At 36.0% G+C, this 21,359-nt stretch overlaps 1 protein-coding gene across 3 annotated transcripts in view; it reads left to right on the top strand.

The window, feature by feature from the left end:
- The window catches only part of LOC111052965 (venom carboxylesterase-6), a 79,463-nt gene extending 62,802 nt beyond the window's left edge, over positions 1–16,661 (top strand). For 2 of the 3 annotated variants that reach the window (XM_039438813.1, XM_039438811.1), the window contains exons 6-12: positions 5,761–5,946; positions 6,576–6,766; positions 7,727–7,895; positions 8,690–8,871; positions 10,627–10,830; positions 15,143–15,231; positions 16,359–16,661. In XM_039438813.1, coding sequence (XP_039294747.1) covers positions 5,761–5,946; positions 6,576–6,766; positions 7,727–7,895; positions 8,690–8,871; positions 10,627–10,830; positions 15,143–15,231; positions 16,359–16,557 — 1,220 coding nt within the window. In that variant the 3' untranslated portion in view covers positions 16,558–16,661. Of the gene's footprint in view, positions 1–5,760; positions 5,947–6,575; positions 6,767–7,726; positions 7,896–8,689; positions 8,872–10,626; positions 10,831–12,612; positions 12,701–15,142; positions 15,232–16,358 lie in introns of all 3 variants that reach the window. The other variant, XM_039438812.1, reaches the window with a different exon arrangement.
- The last annotated feature ends 4,698 nt before the right edge of the window (positions 16,662–21,359 follow it).

Here is a 21,359-nt window from a genome sequence, read left to right as displayed (position 1 = left end):
ACTATAGCAGCCACAGCAGTCACTGTTACCAACTTCATTTTGATTTTGCTGCACTGTTGCTCCATATAACCTACTAAGTATTTTGTGTTGCCATGTTGCAAATCTGGAGTGCAGAAAAATTTTTCCCGCACTAGAGCGGAAAAGTGATTCTTTGCGTTCTGTAATCAGTGCAGCAATGGCCACTTTTCAACGTAACTGTAGGAAAAATATATTTAAATTCCAACTAGGAACTGAATAGTTGATTTTTAGATTGGGAACTTTAAACTCTTTTTGAGGTTTGCCTTTTGTCCCAATGCCTTATGAATCATAACAAGTTACAAGAATAAGAACAATATTCTTAATAATAAAAAATGAATTATTGAACCATTTATTATTGAAATTTCATTATTAAAAAATCCAAAACTTGAATTTACATATTATTTGAACTAGAATATTGTTTTTAAAAAGCATACCGGGCAGGTATACAGCTTAAAATTATATAAACTACCACTTGGTAATTTATATAAGAGAAAATTTGTGTAATTACAGTCAATGGTATGACAAGCTATAATGGTCATACATTTCCTAGAATAGAATCACTCAAGTTTCTGTCAGATGTATGGAAAAACTTGGAAGACACTCCCTTCACACAAAAAGAAGTTTTTAAAATTACAAAAGTAATTCATGATTTTGTTATGAGGTGATTGGAATATTTCAAATGTACCGCCATAAAGACCCCACATAATGGCCGCTCCATAATAATGACACGAGTGTCATGACCTGTATTTTATCACTGAACTCTATACTACTAAGTTAGTGTTCACTGGTATTAATAGACGACCTTGATCGAAAAGGGCACATCCGCACTATCTAGCGGTGACAATCGTAACACTGTATTCACAAATTCAAATCAAGGACGCCGTGAGAACAAAGAAGCAACCAACGGAGCCTCAAAACAAAATGCGGTACCAGGCCAACAGAGAATTAATTGTAGGAGTCGACCTGAATACAGAGGCTGAGCGAGACAGACAGCGAATCTCTTCTTTCTCTCTCGAAGCTCTTTCTCATGCTATCGTTTCGCCAGTCGCTCCTCGTCGCACCGAGCACCAGTAGCGCTGCTACCTCTTCAGGAAATCTGTTGCCCTGTTCAAGCTCATGACTAAAGTGAACCGTCCTGTGACCCCGAGTCACACACACCCGACACCGTTGATCTTTTTCATGTAAATTCTGTACATGGACTGGCCTACATGAAACAATTACTTCGAAAACTAAAAAGTTTTCCTCTCTTAATTATTTGTTAATATTATTTTTAATTATTAATTAATATTAAATATTAATTATCAAATATTATTAATTATTTGTTTTTTTCCTCTCGCTTGTTTCCTCAATTTAATGAGGCTAACTTGTTTAACAGTTCAATTTAATGAGGCCTTGACCAGGGGCGGCTCAGCTGGGGGCCTTCGGCTATGGCTGATTACGGGGCCCCCACCAGGGGGTAGCTTATTATTAAAAAATATTTGTAATTTTAATGAGGGATTCTTTTTTTGAAATTAAACTGGGTTTGTTAATAAAAAAAACACATTTCGTGGTTTATGCGCGCACAAGAGCCTTTGTTTTGTTTTGGTTGCTCAGAATTTGAATCCCTTAACTACGAAAAAACATATAAAGTCCAGGTGAATTTGCAAAGGCAGGCCTTACGTCATTTTGGAGGCCCCCTTTGGGGCTCCTTGGCCTCGGGGCCCTCGGGGATCCCCGACCAGCCGACCTGGCCAGACCGCCCCTGGCCAGGGGATTTGATATTCTATATCATCTGTATTAATTTTCAGATTATAAAGAATCTCTTTCCAACTCTAGGAAAGAAGATAATTTATGAGGTTCATAATGTTTGTTTGTTAAATGTTGTTGATCTCGACAATTCTCACGAGTGGTTTTCACCATATTGTAGAATCAAAATTGAGATTATTTTATAAAATTGATGATGATGATGGTTGTTGGTTGGCACTCAGCTATCATTGAATTTGATCTCGCTGGTGTCTGATCACAAAATATTTCTTGAGCGTTAATTATTTATTATTTTATCTATTTCAAAACCAACAACCATTTCGAGTGAATAAATTAATTTGAAATACACTTTCAGCCTCTAGAATCCTAGATGTATTGCTAGACCTATTTCACCATAATAAAAAAGATAACAAACATAAAGAGTGATCCCAGGTTGGTTTATTCACCAAACCAGTGTCTGTATAGAATGATGTCTGAATAGTGTCTGTATGGGAGAATAGTGGAAGAGACAGACACTGGGAAAATTTAGTAGAAACAGAAGAGACGGAAATAGAATGAATAACAGGAAAACGAGAAACACTGGGGAAGGATCATCATGCAGAATCTATAAAACTATAGAATAAAAAAAATATTTATTGAAACGATATGACATACATATTGATTATTATTGAATATTGGGATATTCATCAGATGAATGAATTTACAAAGAGATTGCTTAGACATATTGATTAGACTGGGATATTCATCAGATGAATGAATTTACAAAGAGATTGCTCAAGTTGATGATATTACCTTACAAAATAAATGTATAATAAAATAATAATATTGTAGTGTAAAAACTAGACTAATTAATATTCTGCTTTGTAGATTGAGGAAAGTAAGGAAAGTTCAAAATGTGAGTTTATGAGTTGTTGCCAATAATGATATTGTGCCTGCACTTTTTTAAAGATGATAAAGAAGATAATTTTGAATAAAATTTAGAATTTAGAAATAGGCCGACACATCTAGAAAATACCTGAGTCTATACCTAATTCATGCAGGTGAACGGGCTAGAGTCAAGAAAACTTCAATTAATCTTGCCATGCCTGATTTAATAGGTTTATACTATAGAATAACACTACAATTTGAATAATAGAAAAATACAAACAGCTTCAATAAACATTGGCAACTAAAATCGAACAACAGAAACAACAATTTCATGTTACTTTGGTGACATTCTTTATCTGATTCGGGGGCGCATTACTATCCCCGATTAGATAGCAATACGTCACAAAACCAAACAATATCAGTCATCAAATAACAAGTTCATTTCAACATGGAATTACTCAAGAAAGAAAAGCCCGTTGAACCCAAGTTTCGTCGATAGTAACCCATATAACCCATTTCATAATAATTTGAATCCCCACTTTTGATTGACATTCTCGAATGAACCTTTGTTTCACTACACTGCACTTTCGTTGGTCTGTACGTTGCTTTATTTAATTTAATTTCTAACTCTTCCTACAATTCATCAAAAGCTGAAACAGGAGTTTATTCAATTATTTAATTTAGATTTTATCTTGACGTTCTGATTTCATTCTCAAAATTGAATTAAAACGGATTTACTTGCCAGAGTGTCATTAATATACAATGCAACTGTATGAAAACACTCGTAATAAATTAATATAATGCTTTTAGAAAAATGAATACTTCATTAATTATGATGTTAACTTATATGATATTTTTCGTTTGGTTTGCAAAATCAAATATAATTTTTCATATAGTAGCTCGACTAGTATTATTGGAAACTTGTGCGCTAGCCAACATTTTTTAATATCAATTTCATGGAAAAGAAAAACTTTCTTCTTTGTCTATTAAGATTTCTATCTTAAAAATTTACTAAATTATTCGAGAGCCTTAATGACATAAGAAAACAGAGTCTGAAAAATATAAAATTATAAAATGTCATAAACTCAATATGAACATAATCTTAAAAATTAATTCCAATTTAAAGGCTATCTTCCTGACTTTCAGCAATACTCTACGATAATATATCTCCAGAAACAATAACTCAAATGTAACGTAACTGAAAACTTTCTATACTTCTCTAGAAAAAAAATTTATAATCATCTTCCATCACTAATAAAATCAAAAGGATTATTCTCAATCAATATTATTAACTTGAAAATTAACAGGCTTTGTTGATAAATACTCTTTGATTGAAGTTTCAATTAATTAAATTCCCTAAATTATATTTTAACCTTATTTTACGTACCTTAGCGGTTATTTGAAGAAGCAATTATTCGTACATGAAGAAGAAACACAATTAAACCTTTCAGGACATGGCACTACTAGAAAATTTAAACTTTAATAAAAATAAAACTAGCTCCTACATTAACTAATGAAATAAGCTTGTAAACCTGCCCAAAAAGGGTGAAACATAATGACTACATCTTTACTCTCGTAGTGCTCCTAGCAAAGTGTCCTCCGAAACGTAATCTGGTCTCGCGGTTGGGGAATCCCCCCACTACTGTATTTAGAAACAGGTCTCCTATTGGGCGAATGGAATCAATTTGACCAATCGTCGCGTGGCTTCTAGAGCCTTTGGACCAAATAGTAACTGCAAAATCGGTAGTTTGTTATAATTTCAATGCTTGCTGTTTTCCCACTTATCGCACTCTATGTCGCGACAAGAAGGCTAAGTTTTAGAGATAATTCCATAATCTACATTCCTCGACGACTCGGAGCCACAATTTTTAAATATCTATCATGGGAAACTCGAAGTCATGGCCGTTCATAATAGAGAGAGAAAATAATTTATTTCGCTAACTCACTTACAATAATGGCTCTAGTCTATTGCGTATTAAATTTACTATTATAACTTGGGAAAAGGCCTGAATTAAAAGGAGTGCTCGGCACAATATAAATGGAATTATTATAAATTTCATGAATAATCCTAGTAGATATGTATCAACATAACATCTATAAGATGGGAATTGAGGCTCTCTTAGTTTTTTGAGTCTCTTAAAACAAGATGAAATTAGAAATATAATACAAGAATAAATATGTATTATATATATATAAATTACTAGAGGAAAAAATATAAATAATGTCAACAGCCGTAGTTGAAAAACATCAACAAATGCGAAGAATTGACGAAAATATATATCTCCTAAACGATCAATGAATTAAGTGAAGTTATTTTATAAAAAATGGACTAAATTGTAGTGTATTTTCTGTCTCTCATGGAATCAATTGTATGTAACTGAGCACAATTAAAAAGACCTTGAACTATTCAAACACAAAAAACACTCTGATTCCACTCGACCATAGTATCATCGTTTTATCTCGAGAAGTATTTACTTTTTCTACTTCTTCTCAATGCTCCTCGATTAATCAGAGCATCCTGACAAATCAATTGTTTCACATACAATGGTGGCTTCCGAATTGAAGCGAGATAGCGAGTGAGTGGTTGCTTACTTGTTTGTTGTTCTCCCTGTCAAACACACGTAACCAACATTTTCTGTATTGGCAGTTTCGATTCTGATTTTGTGTATCCATCAATTCTTGACAGAAAGATGGACAGATTCTTTTCAAAATGGTTTGCTTGTTTGTTTTTACTGCCTCTCAAATCATCTTGATTCTTCTTCTTCTTCTCCTACTTCTTCTTCTGTCTTTTTCATCTTCTTCTTCTCCGTATTATTCTTCTTCGTCTTCGTTTTTTCTTCTTCTTCTTCTTCTTTTTTTTCTTTCTTCATCTTCTTTTTACAATACAGTCTATATTTATACATTTTTTGCGATTTATACAATATTCTACGGCAACTATTTTTCAAATTTCTGTACTGATTTTACTTTTTCCTGATAATCTATGATAATCCCTCTTATTTTTCCCCCTCAACATTCATACTCATTTCTCCTAGTACATCCTACTGAATTTTATTAATTCTCTCTATGGATTCCTCCTATCCCCGCTAGATTCACAAAATGTTGAAAATAAAGAATTCCTTTTCACCCTTTCAGGTTTCATGAGCACTGGCGACAAGGTGCTGCCGGGAAATTTGGGTCTAAAAGATCAGGTAGCAGCCCTGAAATGGATACGGGACAACATCAGGCAATTTGGCGGGAACCCGGACAGTGTTACCATCGAGGGAATCTCAGCGGGAGGAGTTAGTGTGCACTATCAGTACTTGTCGCCCTTATCACGAGGTGAGAGCTATTTTTTATAGAAAAACCAATAATGAAATTGAATAAAATTACCATTATGACTATCAGTAATATTCTAGAATCAATAAAATTCTGATTTCATGAATGGCTATAACTCTATCAAATTAATATGTTCCACTAGAATACTAGTTGACTATTCTCTATTACTGCTGAGGAATATTAATGATTCACAGGCAGAGAGTATAGAATGTAATCATTATATTCTATCCTCACTGTTCACAGGTATTCATTAATATTGAAATTCGCCCATCAGCATTGGATCAGTTTGTAAGTAGATTCTATAATTTTCATAATGATCAGTTTAGCTTCTATCATTTTCACTAACTGCGGTAGGTTCAGTTCAGTTCAGCTCAGTTCAGTTCAGTTCAGCTGAAGATGTGGTAGGTGTTACCATGAAACCTGGTTCTGTATTATGGATTAATTTTCGAATAAATTAAAGTGGTATTGACAACATCAACGTCTTTCAATTATGGAGAAATACTACAACATCTCATAACATACAATCAGATTATTAATTATAATAATTATGATCATTAGCGTTATTGTAATGGTTATTAATGGAAAAAGCGATGGATTGAATAGAAAAATAACAATTCTTGCTCATCTCACAGGTTTATTCCACAAAGGTATATCAGGCAGTGGAGCCGTGTTGAATCCTTGGGCTTTGGTCGACTCAGTTCCTCAGAAAACGCGGAAACTAGCCTCCTCCCTGGGATGCCCCACTGCCAATTCGGCCGATTTGGTCGCTTGTCTCCAAACCAGACCAGCTGAGATGATTGTCAAACAAGTGCCTCAGTTTATGGTAAGTTTTGGAAAAAGAAAGGAGTGAGAGAACCATATTATGCACAATCTACATTGAACGATTACATGAATAGTATGTGTGGAAGATTTTCTATGAAGTATGCTTTCTAAGTTGAATATTACAGTACGCGTCCCGTACCCATAGCTTTGCCTCTATGACATTGAAACAGTATATTGGCAAGGTATGGAACGCGGGGTAATATACACGGCTTTGCAATAACATCAGAATTCAAAGACCTTAGATGGAAGAAGGGGGCCCTTGTTCTGTGTGGCTCCCCACAGAGCTTCCTTGAAGAAATATCCCTACACACAGAGATTTTTCATGAATGAGAGAGTTAGTTGCAACGTATCACCAACAATGGAAAGAACATGTTGAAAAAATGTCAGCTGACAGGCCGGGTTGTGCTGGAAGGACGTTACTCCAAAAAACTCCTTGTGTATCTTTTCGGATGCAACACGTTGCTTTTGAGAAGATACAAAAGAGCAGTATCTCAGTTCAGTGAAATTCAGTTCTTGTACATTGAAGCCTTGAGAGCATCGACGCGGGATGAAGGCTGAAAACATTATAAAATTATATCCAATTGCTCCAAACATTATTATTGGAGCGTTACTGACAAATTATCGAAATGAAGACAATTTTATTTTCTCTTGAAGACATTTCTCTACAACTTTTTCCTTCCATTATCCGTTCCTTTACATTCGGAATTAAATTTACCCATTGTCCCCAGCATTATTATTGGAGAGACTTGAAATGTTCAAAAATCCACTTTATTCTTATAAAAATTGATATTTTACAAGAGCATGCTTTTGTGTGTGCTCACACATCATTTATGACAACATTCCAGGACTCTTCAATTATGGGAAAGTTCCACAACATCAATATTCATGCCACAAACTTATATTATTAGTGGATCGTTACAGACTAATTTCAAAATTTGTAACAAGTTTTCCCGTTTTCCAGCCTTTCCTCTACAACCCCTACTCACCTTTCGGACCTGTGGTGGAGCCTGAGGGGGTGAAGGACGCGTTTTTGTCCAGACATCCGTACGACATTATCAAGGATGGTCAGACCGCGCGAGTGCCCTGGCTGGCTGGCTTCACCACCGAAGAAGGACTCTACCCGGCTGCTGGTAAGGTTTCTACATCAACCGTATTCATAAATTGTTACGTTCTAATAAAGTATTTTAAAAGGGCTTCTTGGATATCTGATATTGAAGAAAATCAATAGCACCCTCATTATATTTTGATTGATTCTACATTATTCTAGAGAATAACGCCACTCACAATGTCTAGTATTCAAGTGAACTCTAGTAATTTAGCATTGCCTACTCAAGGGTGTAATTTTCTATCCTATTGGTCCGTTATTATTGAACAAATACTGTAATAATTATGATTCCAATGCTTCCTTATTTATGATTATTCAGAATGTAGTTTATGATTTCATTATGCCTTCGTATGTGATGCTTCATTTTTGAGTTGGATGAATTATATTCTTTGTTTTTTCCCCCTCAATAGTAAGGATACTTTTACCACTACTATATTTGAATTAGTTCTAGTTCATCCTGGGAAATATCGGGCTTCGACTTGGGAACATGTGGATTCGACTACACTTACAATAAATTATCATAGGCCAGATTTCATAAGAAACAAGAACAAGATTTAAGCGGCGGTAGGGTCTTGTCAGTTTATTGTACCAATTTAAGTACAGTATAGTAATATGTGATTTGGTGGTAAGGTATCAATCGTCGCACAGAATACATTTTCGTTTTGGTGGAATCGGGTCATAGTCTGGAGTCTAGAATCTATATATTGGTGCCGTTCTCCATGATCGTTGCGTTCAAATGTGGAATAAATGACCCAGTAGTCGCGAACATACACAATAATATTGTCATACCTTTCATCAAATCCAATCTATCTCTTTCAGAATTCATAACCGACAAGGAATTAATGCAGAAATTGGAAGACAACTGGACAGAGCTGGCTCCACATCTGCTGGATTACAACTTCACAGTGAAATGCGCTGACAGGCAGATTGTCGCTGATAAAATCAAACAACATTATCTGAAAGGAAAGCCCATCACACAAGGAGTCACCGAAATAGTTCAGGTGAATATGTGCATTTTTTCAATTCCAATAATTCATGGAATGATTTATTTTATCATTTAGATTCTTTGCAATAGACTGATCTAATTAATCGTACAAGCTTCAATATTCAACTTCGTTTCAATATTTGTTCAGATATTGCATTAACTGATCCATCAAACTGTATCTATCAATTCTAACAATAAAGCATCGAAACCCATCATAAGTCAAATTTCTAATTTTCTGTCAAAAATACATCACATAGGATCACCATTCATTAATTTATCATTGCTTACCCATCCAACGTTCTCAATTCGAAATAACTCAAATAGTGTAGATAATACTGAATATACACATTCTTATTATGTACATTGAAATCGATTTCCAAGTGTTATCCATTGACTCTACATTTTTGTCAGTTATTCTCCTGAAATCATTATAAATCGACATATGATAACCATTTTTTTGCGCAAATTGTACTTAAATTGACACCGCTGATTATCATCAAAGAGTATGAGGAGTTTTTATTATTCTATCTTATCACTCGTGGTTGAAATTGCCTTCTGTGGTTCGTAGCCCATCTGAAGCTGTAGTCTTCTCCCACCCTTATTTCCTACGCACAAGCCAGAAAATCATGTTGGCATAACACCACAAATACTGGCAAAAATACCACATTCAATCCTTGGTCCTTCAGAAGCATTGGTATCAGGCAATCAATTATCGTTACATTCTTGTCCCCAGAACTCCAGCCACAAATAATGCGAGAACTAATTCACGAACTATCAGGCCTAATAAATTATTCACTAAGTATTAAGGGAATCAACCCCGGAAATCCTGCTTGGCTGTTTGCAACACGAATTGCAAGACAAACGGTATTCAAATTATGCGGTATTCAGAATCCAGATCTTCTCTCCTTTCTTCTGTTCTTTCTCTCTTCCTTCCAATTCTCTCTTCGTCTATAGATTCTCACTTTCTCCCTCTCGATTCTCTCTTATTGGACATCTTGCACCCTTGGTTTATTGTCTACATTCACATTCTAGAATTTCCTATTTTCTCATGGAAGCTCCAAATTTTCTCTTTTCCTAGGCATGCTTTCTATTGCTCAATTATGGTCAGTCTCGATCAACAAATAATTAAACAGTAAATCAATATTTGAACATATCATGAGAGTAGCTATTTAGTTATTGATTCTCGAAATCTGAAATTCCACAAATAGGTAGTTTTGCATTGAATTAATGCGCGCTTGCATTATTATAGTATTGCACATTTTATCTATCTCTGAACTTTTTCATATCATATACAGTTCAATAATTATTTTCTTAGTCTATATTATGTAAATTCATCTATAATTTTGCTGTATTGTAAGCTATTGTATATAAGTGTATAAGCCAGTATATGTTGTAATCTACATAAATAAAGTACTCAATCTATCAATCAATCAACCATTCCCCTTATCCAGTTAACTAGAGATTGAACTTGGTGTACAATTACATGATTTCATAATATAATATCAACCAAACTGGAATAGGTCATTTATTTTTTCAGCATTATTTTTTCTGAACTCATGAATGAATTCCTTCTTCATCTTTGAATATCCTCACTATTCAGTTGACTTTATTCAACTTCATATGAATTGATATGGAATGTTCAATACTTCTCACTGTATTGGCATTGAGAATACATTTCATTAACATTATGTCTCAACTCATAGATGATTGATCAGTTACTTATTGTTTTATGTTTCTAAACATTTTTTTCAAATCTCCACCCTGATTTCAGCTAGTGGGCGACCGTCTGTTCGGTGCAGGCATAACACAAGCGGCACTGATGCAAGGCCAGGCCACACACAAGTCAGCTGATGAGGCTCCGGTGTACCTGTACAGGTTCGGCTACAGGGGCGCACACAGTGTCAGCGAGAAGTTCAGTCATAACGATGACAACTACGGCGTGGCTCATGCTGATGAAAACCTCTATGTGCTGGAGGTAAGTTAATCCATTGCTAGCTGTCAGTTGCATAGGGTCAAATATAGTGGAGCGACGAAGTTGGAGTATATGAGCGTCAGAAAGAGTCAATGAGCGTATTCAAAAAGAGTTTATACAGTTCTCTTGCTGCAAAGACTTTTACTATAGAGTAAACGATTTCCGTAATCCTTAGTACATATTGGGACTTACAAGTTGAATAAATACAAGTATAGGCGCATTGTTTTAATTATCTCGGTTTTATTTTTACTCTAATTTTATATTTGATTGATGTGAGGGTTCTTTCAATAACTTATTCTAGACCATATTTCTTTGACGATGTTCAACTGTTTATCATATTGTACTGTTCTATGTCACTGGACTATGATATACCGTGTTGAATATGTATGTATAATGTGTATCTTATCTCATGAGAAAAGGTAGCGGAGAGAGTAACAGATAAGTTAGAAGAGGAGGTAGCAAAGAAGGTAGCAGAGAAGGTAGCAAAGAAAGTAGCAGAAGAGGTAGCAAAGGAGGTAGCAAAGAAGGTAGCAAAGAAGGTAGCAGAGAAGGTAGCAAAGAAAGTAGCAGAGAAGGTAGCAGAGAAGGTAGCAGAGGAGGTAGCAAAGAAGGTAGCAAAGAAGGTAGCAGAGAAGGTAGCAAAGAAAGTAGCAGAGAATGTAGCAAAGAAAGTAGCAGAGAAGGTAGCAAAGAAGGTAGCAGAGAATGTAGCTTAGAAGTAAACAAAAAGTTGGCTAAAAATGTAGCTTAGAGTGTTTATAATGAATGTATCTAAAATTCCCTGATTCTTTCTACCTTCCACCTTACCTTCATTTTTTTTACTGACCCCCACTGCACCTGTGGAGATGTGCAGACGATGCAGCACTTGGTGGAAGACTGCTCACTGTATTCCTATGAAGGGGGAGTCAGGGGTATTACTCACCTACTGGAGGATGAGCGAGCCATGACGTCATGGCTGGAAGGGACTGTGGGAGAGCTTGGCATTCGACCTACCAAAAATTAAGAAACCCCGACGAGACATATTTATGTTGAATATTATAACCCTATATATGTACATTAGATTCATTAGTTTCTCCTATATGTTGTTGTTTGTGTGTTTTATTACTGAACTGGGCCTGAAAAAAGCATAAGCATATGCTTTCAGTTTTTGTTCTCACATATTCGAATGCATGCATTACTTTCCAATATTAAACCTTATAAGCTAGCCTTTACCTTCGCCGCTCCACAATGAATTATTGACAAAGACATTATTGATTATTATAATCAAGGTATCTTGATTATAAAACGGTATCTTCACCTATGGTATTGACCGTTGAATGTTCTAAACCGGGTCATTGATTATCCGACTGGTGGTCCAACAATGTTGAACTGTTAATCAGTCGGATCTTTCATCATTCACGCTCCGACTTAAACGAAAAAATGTCAAGATCTTTTGCAGACTCTCAGATGATGCTTTAGAAACACAAAAATAAATTATTGGAAACAAATTTACACAATTCAAAATATCAACTACACTCTACGGCCTTCCAACACTGATCCAACACTAGTTGGTTGTCAAACTAGTCGGATCTACCACCACTCACACTTAGAGTTGGATCTCCAATAATTATTGATCCAACTCGTTCGACTAGACATCCAACATTAACAAACCCACTCACCACGTTGGTCCTACGACGAATCCAACATTGAATGCTGGATCTCAAGTTAGACAAGAATTCGACTGAGGCCCACTCAATAGATCAAGTTTTGTAAAACAACTTTGAAGACAGCTGAAGACGGCTAGAGGGGCGCACACAGTGTCAGCGAGAAGTTCAGTCATAACGATGACAACTACGGCGTGGCTCATGCTGATGAAAACCTCTATGTGCTGGAGGTAAGTTAATCCATTGCTAGCTGCCAGTTGCAAAGGGTCAAATATAGTGGAGCGACGAAGTTGGAGTATATGAGCGTCAGAAAGAGTCAATGAGCGTATTCAAAAAGAGATTTGTACAGCTTTCTTGCTGCAAAGACTTTTACTATAGAGTAAACGATTTCCGTAATCCTTAGTACATATTGGGACTTACTAGTTGAATAAATACAAGAGTATTGGCGCATTGTTTTAATTATCTCGGTTTTATTTTTACTCTAATTTTATATTTGATTGAAGTGAGGGTTCTTTCAATAACTTATTCTAGACCATATTTCTTTGACGATGTTCAACTGTTTATCATATTGTACTGTTCTATGTCACTGGACTATGATATACCGTGTTGAATATGTATGTGTAATGTGTATCTTATCTCATGAGAAAAGGTAGCGGAGAGAGTAACAGATAAGTTAGAAGAGGAGGTTGCAAAGAAGGTAGCAGAGAAGGTAGCAAAGAAAGTAGCAGAGAAGGTAGCAGAGAAGGTAGCAGAGAAGGTAGCAGAGGAGGTAGCAAAGAAGGTAGCAAAGAAGGTAGCAGAGAAGGTAGCAGAGAAGGTAGCAGAGAAGGTAGCAGAGAAGGTAGCAGAGAAGGTAGCAGAGAAGGTAGCAAAGAAAGTAGCAGAGAAGGTAGCAGAGAAGGTAGCAGAGAAGGTAGCAGAGGAGGTAGCAAAGAAGGTAGCAGAGAAGGTAGCAAAGAAAGTAGCAGAGAAGGTAGCAGAGAAGGTAGCAGAGGAGGTAGCAAAGAAGGTAGCAAAGAAGGTAGCAGAGAAGGTAGCAAAGAAAGTAGCAGAGAAGGTAGCAAAGAAAGTAGCAGAGAAGGTAGCAAAGAAGGTAGCAGAGAATGTAGCTTAGAAGTAAACAAAAAGTTGGCTAAAAATGTAGCTTAGAGTTTTTATAATGAATGTATCTAAAATTCCCTGATTCTTTCTACCTTCCACCTTACCTTCATTTTTTTTACTGACCCCCACTGCACCTGTGGAGATGTGCAGACGATGCAGCACTTGGTGGAAGACTGCTCACTGTATTCCTATGAAGGGGGAGTCAGGGGTATTACTCACCTACTGGAGGATGAGCGAGCCATGACGTCATGGCTGGAAGGGACTGTGGGAGAGCTTGGCATTCGACCTACCAAAAATTAAGAAACCCCGACGAGACATATTCATGTTGAATATTATAAAACCTATATGTACATTAGATTCATTAGTTTGTCCTTTATGTTGTTGTTTGTGTGTTTTATTACTGAACTGGGCCTGAAAAAAGCATAAGCATATGCTTTCAGTTTTTGTTCTCACATATTCGAATGCATGCATTACTTTCCAATATTAAACCTTATAAGCTAGCCTTTACCTTCGCCGCTCCACAATGTATTGACAAAGACATTATTGATTATTATAATCAAGGTATCTTGATTATAAAACGGTATCTTCACCTATGGTATTGACCGTTGAGTGTTCTAAACCGGGTCATTGATTATCCGACTGGTGGTCCAACAATGTTCATCAGTCGGATCTTTCATCATTCACGCTCTGACTTAAACGAAAAAATGTCATGATCTTTTGCAGACTCTCAGATGATGCTTTAGAAACACAAAAATAAATTATTGGAAACAAATTTACACAATTCAAAATATCAACTGCACTCTACGGCCTTCCAACACTGATCCAACACTAGTTGGTTGTCAAACTAGTCGGATCTACCACCACTCACACTTAGAGTTGGATCTCCAATAATTATTAAGGCTTGAGAGTTGAAAAATCGTGTTCAGCGACCGAAAATACATAAGATAGCGTTCCTGAAATACATAATTTGAATGCATAGAATAGTAGGAGCGATGCGATAGACAGGCCACTATGCGCATTAATCATGGGGGAGGACCGCGCCGCAGCGTAACAGTGCTACTTATCCCCCTCCCACCGCCGCATCTATGATCGTAACCCCCAAACTATATATATCATTGAATTCAGGAAGAAACGGACTACAACGTTTATTGGGAACCTTTTCCTCTAAGTCGGCTAACGACTTAAATATTCAAGAAATAACAAAAAGTCCATAATAAAAAATACATTTTTCGAGATATTTTATTTTTTTGCGGAAAAACTATGCGGTTTATCGCAAAAATGTAGAGGACCACATTGAAAGCCAGTTATAAGTACATAGTATTGAGAAAAAAGTCAAAGCTGTACTATGAATAGTAACTGCAGGACAGGCGATTTTATAAGCGCGCGTTTTTTACAACTTACCCCCCTCCCCCCCAATCTGTCGACCACCCTGGGACGTGACGACATCGAGTTTCATATACACTAAAGACCCCCTAACAATAATCCGAAGTCAAATTCTCTGCCTCTCTCATGTATGCTCAATGTAAGCCAGCGCCTGGACTAGAGTCAAGTATGACTTCCTCTTGTTGCAGACTGACTTCATGGATCCACAAACCACTGATGAGGATCTCAATATGCAACGTCACATGATCAACATGTGGAAATCATTTGCCAAGACTGGGTGAGTGCAAATTCCAGTTTGCATAGATTACAAAGAATGTTTTTATATTAATATTATTATTTTTAGCGGATGATGCCCACGTGCGCTTCTTGCTTGTCCGTGGGTGATAGGATAGAATGATGTTGAATGAGATGAACCAAACGTCCATGCCTACCGGAGGGATTGGAACCCACGAACAGGTATCACCTTCAGCAGACTGTAGGTTGCAACGCGTTAGTCTAATCGGATACCCTGGTCGGTGGATTCTGAACCACCAGGATCTGGTCACAAACTGTCATTCATTCAAGTAGAGTAGCGAGAGTACGTGCCTTATTCAATTGAGGGATGAGATGAACGGCTGAAATTATTAGAATGGAATGAGAATTATCCTCAAATCCCCTTCGAAACGTTTTATTAATAATCTATTTGTTTTTTATTCATGGAGACAACAGGTAGCCTCATTTTGTCTCCTTTACAAAACAAAATACAATTGAATACAAGAACAAAACTTTTTTTTAATATGAGAAGATATAAGTTGGACTTTTAAAATGTTATCTAAATTTTGGAGGAAAATAGTACAAGGAGTATTCTTAGTTTTTCTCTCCCGAACAGTGCTTCCTTGTAAAAATTATGAATAAATATGAATAATATTTTTAGAAATCTTACTATAACAAAACAAGTAGCATATTAAGACAAGAAAATATACTTACATCCACTACAACATGATGCGACCAATCATAGCCGACATTTTTGAGAATTTTCATAAATCATTCTATTAATATTGAAGTAACCACATAAAGGAGGAAGAATGGCTCAAATCAGATATTCAGGCTAGATATATGACTTAGGGACTAACAGGAAGTAAAGAAATTCTTTATTATAGTGATTGGATGGATGATTATATGGTCTCTGCTCCATTATTATTACTAGTTTAAACACTTTTCTATATTATAATTGATTCCTTTATTACATGTTGTTTCCTGTTGCCCTTTCTATTGAGTTTCCAATTTCATTAACCACTTCCAATAATTCACCCATGATATATCATCCAAATTATTGATTAGGGTACCTATCTATTCACTGTTAATTTTCATTTCTATAGTTTAATCTAGTACTCGTTAACTAAGTTTTTCTGTCAAATTTTGCAGAGTTCCCGAGTTCCCCATTGGCTTCTCGCTGCCGAAAGTGCAGGAGGGTCTGCCCAAGCTGATGTATCTGGAGATCAAGAGTGCTGACAACGCTAAAGCAGAGTTCACAGACGACCTCGCGCACAGAAGCTTCTGGGCCAGCCTGCCACTCAAGGAGAGACTGCGCATGCCCACACAGCAACAGAAAGACGAACTGTGATTCAGCCAAAATAAGTAATATTACTTGTCAAAGTAGAAGCTGAAAAGAAGAACAAGAAGAAGAAGAAGAAGAAGAAAAAGAAGAAAATAAGTAGAGGAAGAAGAGGATGGAGAAGAAGGAGATGAGGAGGTTGATCAGGAGATAACAGTAAAAGATTGAATATTAGAGATTGATTCTCTAAAATATGAAATATCAGATACATTGACTTTTGACTTTAAAAAGGCTGCGTGATATAAAGTTGTAAAAGTCTTGAGATGCCTTGAAAGTGAAAGTATTCATTCCTTAAAAGAACTTTAGATTCTATCGAGAGAGAAATTTTTAGGCGATTCTTTAATATCATGAGTTTAGAATACAGGCTATGCTCAAAAATTACGTTTAAATATAAAATTGAGAAGGACATGTTTGTAAAGTCTATTATTATGTGTTATTGTGTGAATGAGATTTTATCACAAAAAATGTTTTCCAGTAACAATAAAGACATTAAAACTTATGTGTCAACTTATTATAACCGCCATTCTACATCAGCATGAAGTATGAATAAGATAAAAAAGATAATATAACTTTTATTTGAACTGCGTGTTTTTATCTGAATTTGGGAGAGATTTAGAGCAAAAATAATCTCTTCTAATGCAATTCAAATCTACATTTAAGCTTATTTGAGAAGGATAAATCATAAAATAGATAATAATGTAGTGAGACCTGGCTGGCTCAGGTCTGGTGTCAGAGTTTTCAGGTCGCAACTGATCAATTTCAAGGCCTCTGACATGACGTAATGACTGCTTTTTTAGGCAACCGGGACCGACGACTTAACGTGTCTATCCGAAACACGGGAGTGGCCCGAGATAAATATTTTGCCTGTGCCGGGATTTGAACCCGGGCCTCTGAATCATAAAGCCAGCATCTGATCCACTCCATCAGATAGATAAATAAATATGGATTGCTGCTATTTTGAATTATGAATAATTAGTAATTGAGCAGGAGTATAATGAAAAGGCTGATAATAAGAAAATACTAATAGTCCAGTCACTATATACATTGGTGCATGCAATTTAAATTGTAGTTCTGATTTTTTAATATATTATTTGGGTACATAAGAGAAGTCCAGGAAGAATTTCTTCATGCAAAATTTCCTTGTGCTAGATGCAGAATGGCCCAAAAACCTCGTATTTTTGGCTCATTTTCCAGTTTTCAACTATTTTTGCCAAATCTCGTTATCGGACAGAAAAATTTGCCATCACCTTTTTTCTAGAATATGAAATTCTGAATAAAATGAGATCATTCGAAACTCTATATCTCCAATGAGTACTGAGTTATGATTTTTCAAAAAAGAGTGAAATTTGAAGAAAAAATCAATTTTGATGAATTTTAGTTTTTGATCAACAATATCTTCGGATTGTCATCATTTAGATGTATAATTTGAAATCCCTCTGGGCGTATTTTTGTGCTCTACAATCTGAGATCAGGTAGAGCGCTCCATATAATAAGATTTCCAGGTACACCTGACAACAATGCTCCTTGTATTGTGAAAAACACCTAATTTTCAGCTTCAAACTTCATGATGTCTTGTTGTATCTTGACTGATTCCAAGTTTTGAATGTTTCAACACTGTATTGACTTTAATTGATTTCAATTTCTGTGTAGTTGAGAAGTTGAATAACAAGACTATAAGAAATTGTGAAAACAACAGATTTTATTAAAAGTAGAGAGACCGGTTTCAGTTGTTACACCGTTGTCAATCACTAATTTCTCCATAAATATGAGTGAACAAGTGAAGTTTTCAAGATTGCGAGCTTTTCGTCAGCAGTGTACTTCTTTCTATAATAATACTTAACCTATTTTGGACTATGTGTAACCTTATATATTTATTTTTTTGATTTTGATTTTGATTTTATATAAATTTAGGAGAGGAATAGCACAAGGTCACCTTATTTTTTCTCTCCCTATCATTTTGTTGATGTTCGTATGAATCTATAAAGAATTTTGAAATAATATAGTCATTATCGTCTAATGATGTAATAGTTGATAGAGAGGCTGTTAAGGAGGCTTGAGCTTGGAAGAAGTATGTGGAACAGCTATTCTTTGATGAAAGAGGAGAACCACCTGCAATGCAAGTTCAGGATATGTCAGGTCCTAGTATCATGGTGGATGAAGTCAAGGCTGCTATTGGTGCCAGAAGGGAAGACTCCGGGTCCAGATGGGGTGCATACAGAATTTTTCAAACTTTTAGACAATGAATCAATAAAATTCTTGACCAATATATTCAATCAAATATACAATTCTGGAAGCATCCCAGATGAATGGCTGATTTCCGAATTTATCATATTGCCTAAGAAACAGGGAGCCAAGACATGTGGTGACTATAGAACCATCAGCCTCATGAGTCACATGTTGAAGCTCTTCCTTGAAATTATTCATCTGAGAATCTACAAGATTTGTGAAGAAAGAGTCGCAGACACACAGTTCGGCTTCATGAAGGGAGTTGGTACAAGAGATGCCTTGTTTTGTCTACAGGTCTTGTTCCAACGCTGTAGAGACATGAGCTGTAATGTTTTCGCATGTTTCATCGATTACAAGAAGGCATTCGATAGGATTCAGCATGTGAAAATGATGGAGATCTTGAGGAGCACAGGAATGGATGAGAAAGATCTTCAAATCATTCAAAACCTGTATTGGAATCAGTCTTCTACTATAAGGATCAGTGCAGAGGAGCAGACCAATGCAGTTGACATTCTTCAAGGCGTTAGGCAGGGCTGCATCATTTCACCATTGATATTCAATCTTTATTCAGAGGAAATCTTCAGGGAGGCCCTTGAGAATACTGAAATGGGAGTATTGTTAAATGGAGAAAGCTTGAACAACATCCGATATGCAGTGTAAAATCTGACAAAGCATTTATTGGAACGGTTCCACTGTTACTCGTTCCGCTACTACGTAGACATCATGTCGTCATTTTGTCCGTCTGCGCTGACCGGTGACGTCACAGTCACGGTTCTTGCCACTGCCATATTCAAGTTGGTTTTCTTATTATTCGTCGTGTTATTATTTGTCGTTTCAATTTTAATATTTGTACTATTCGATTTTTTGGAATTTAATTTGTCTTTAGGCATCTTACTTTCTAGATATTTGTTACTTTTTCCCAAACGTTTATAAACAAGTTATGTTCGTGGATGACATTTCCGTTTTCGTTTTTGTTGCTGAGCGTGGGTCTGTCTTCTTGTCTTTTGCAATGGTTCCTAGTCGAGAGTGCATCTACACTCTCGGTCTAAACCTTTTATCCATATTCATCTGATCTACGAAACGTTTTTAAAAGTGAATTATTCTTTCAAATTAATTCATTTATTCTATTCTTCAATTGTGATTCAATTATTCATCGATTTCTTCACTCATTTACTCTGATAAACTTTGTCAAAATTGCAACCTCGTGTGGGCGTTTTTCGCTATTCATCGGATCTACGGAACGTTTTTAAAAGTGAATTATTCTTTCAAATTAATTCATTTATTCTATTCTTCAATTGTGATTCAATTATTCATCGATTTCTTCACTCATTTACTCTGATAAACTTTGTCAAAATTGCAACCTCGTGTGGGCGTTTTTCGCTATTCATCGGATCTACGGAACGTTTTTAAAAGTGAATTATTCTTTCAATTAATTCATTTATTCTATTCTTCAATTGTGATTCAATTATTCATCGATTTCTTCACTCATTTACTCTGATAAACTTTGTCAAAATTGCAACCTCGTGTGGGCGTTTTTCGCTATTCATCGGATCTATGGAACGTTTTTAAAAGTGAATTATTCTTCCAATTAATTTGTTTATTCTATCTTCAATTGTGATTCAATTATCATCGATTTCTTCGCATATTTACGCTGATAAACTTTGTCAGTTCACAACCTCGTGTGGGCTTCAATTGCCATTCTTCTAACAATTGGCTTCACCTCGTGTAACTCAAACTTTCAAGTTCATCATCTCTACGGTTTGGAAATCATTCTAAAAATTCACAACATGAAAGTCGGATTATTCATTTGGATTCTACATGCTCCTGCCTACATTTCCACTGGGGGATTGGCCTGCTGTGGTGGACGCTTCCATTCTTGTCATAGCATGGCCGGATCACATCGTCGCTTGCTGATGTCCTGTTCCTTTGGGTACTGCGGATTCATTGCCTGTCTGCCTGGCTGCATCTCCTCTTCAAAATTTTATTCAGGTTACGTAAATCGTTCTATTCAATTTTCATTTATGTATGTATTGCATAATTGTTTTATTGATGTCTGTCTGACATTCAATTCACTGAGGCCACTGACGCCTATTAATTGTTTTGTTGATGTCTATCTTGACATTCAATTCACTAAGGCCACCGACACCTATTAATTCATTGGATTTGACAGCTACCCTTGGCTTTACAAGTGATTTTCTGAGGCCACTGATGCCTATTAATTGTTTTGTTGATGTCTATCTTGACATTCAATTCACTAAGGCCACCGACGCCTATTAATTCATTGGATTTGACAGCTACCCTTGGCTTTACAAGTGATTTTCTGAGGCCACTGACGCCTATTAATTGTTTTGTTGATGTCTATCTTGACATTCAATTCACTAAGGCCACCGACGCCTATTAATTCTTTGGATTTGACAGCTACCCTTGGCTTTACAAGTGATTTTCTGAGGCCACTGACGCCTATTAATTGTTCAATTGACGTCTAACTTGACATTTAATTTACTGAAGGCCTATGCCACCTATATTTTAATGTACTCTATTTGTTGAGCACTATCTACAGCTCATTGTCATTTGTTATTATTCCT

The sequence above is a fragment of the Nilaparvata lugens genome, chromosome 12, assembly GCF_014356525.2.
Source record: "Nilaparvata lugens isolate BPH chromosome 12, ASM1435652v1, whole genome shotgun sequence".
Lineage (NCBI taxonomy): Eukaryota > Metazoa > Arthropoda > Insecta > Hemiptera > Delphacidae > Nilaparvata > Nilaparvata lugens.
This window is presented reverse-complemented; position numbering and strand designations above follow the sequence as displayed.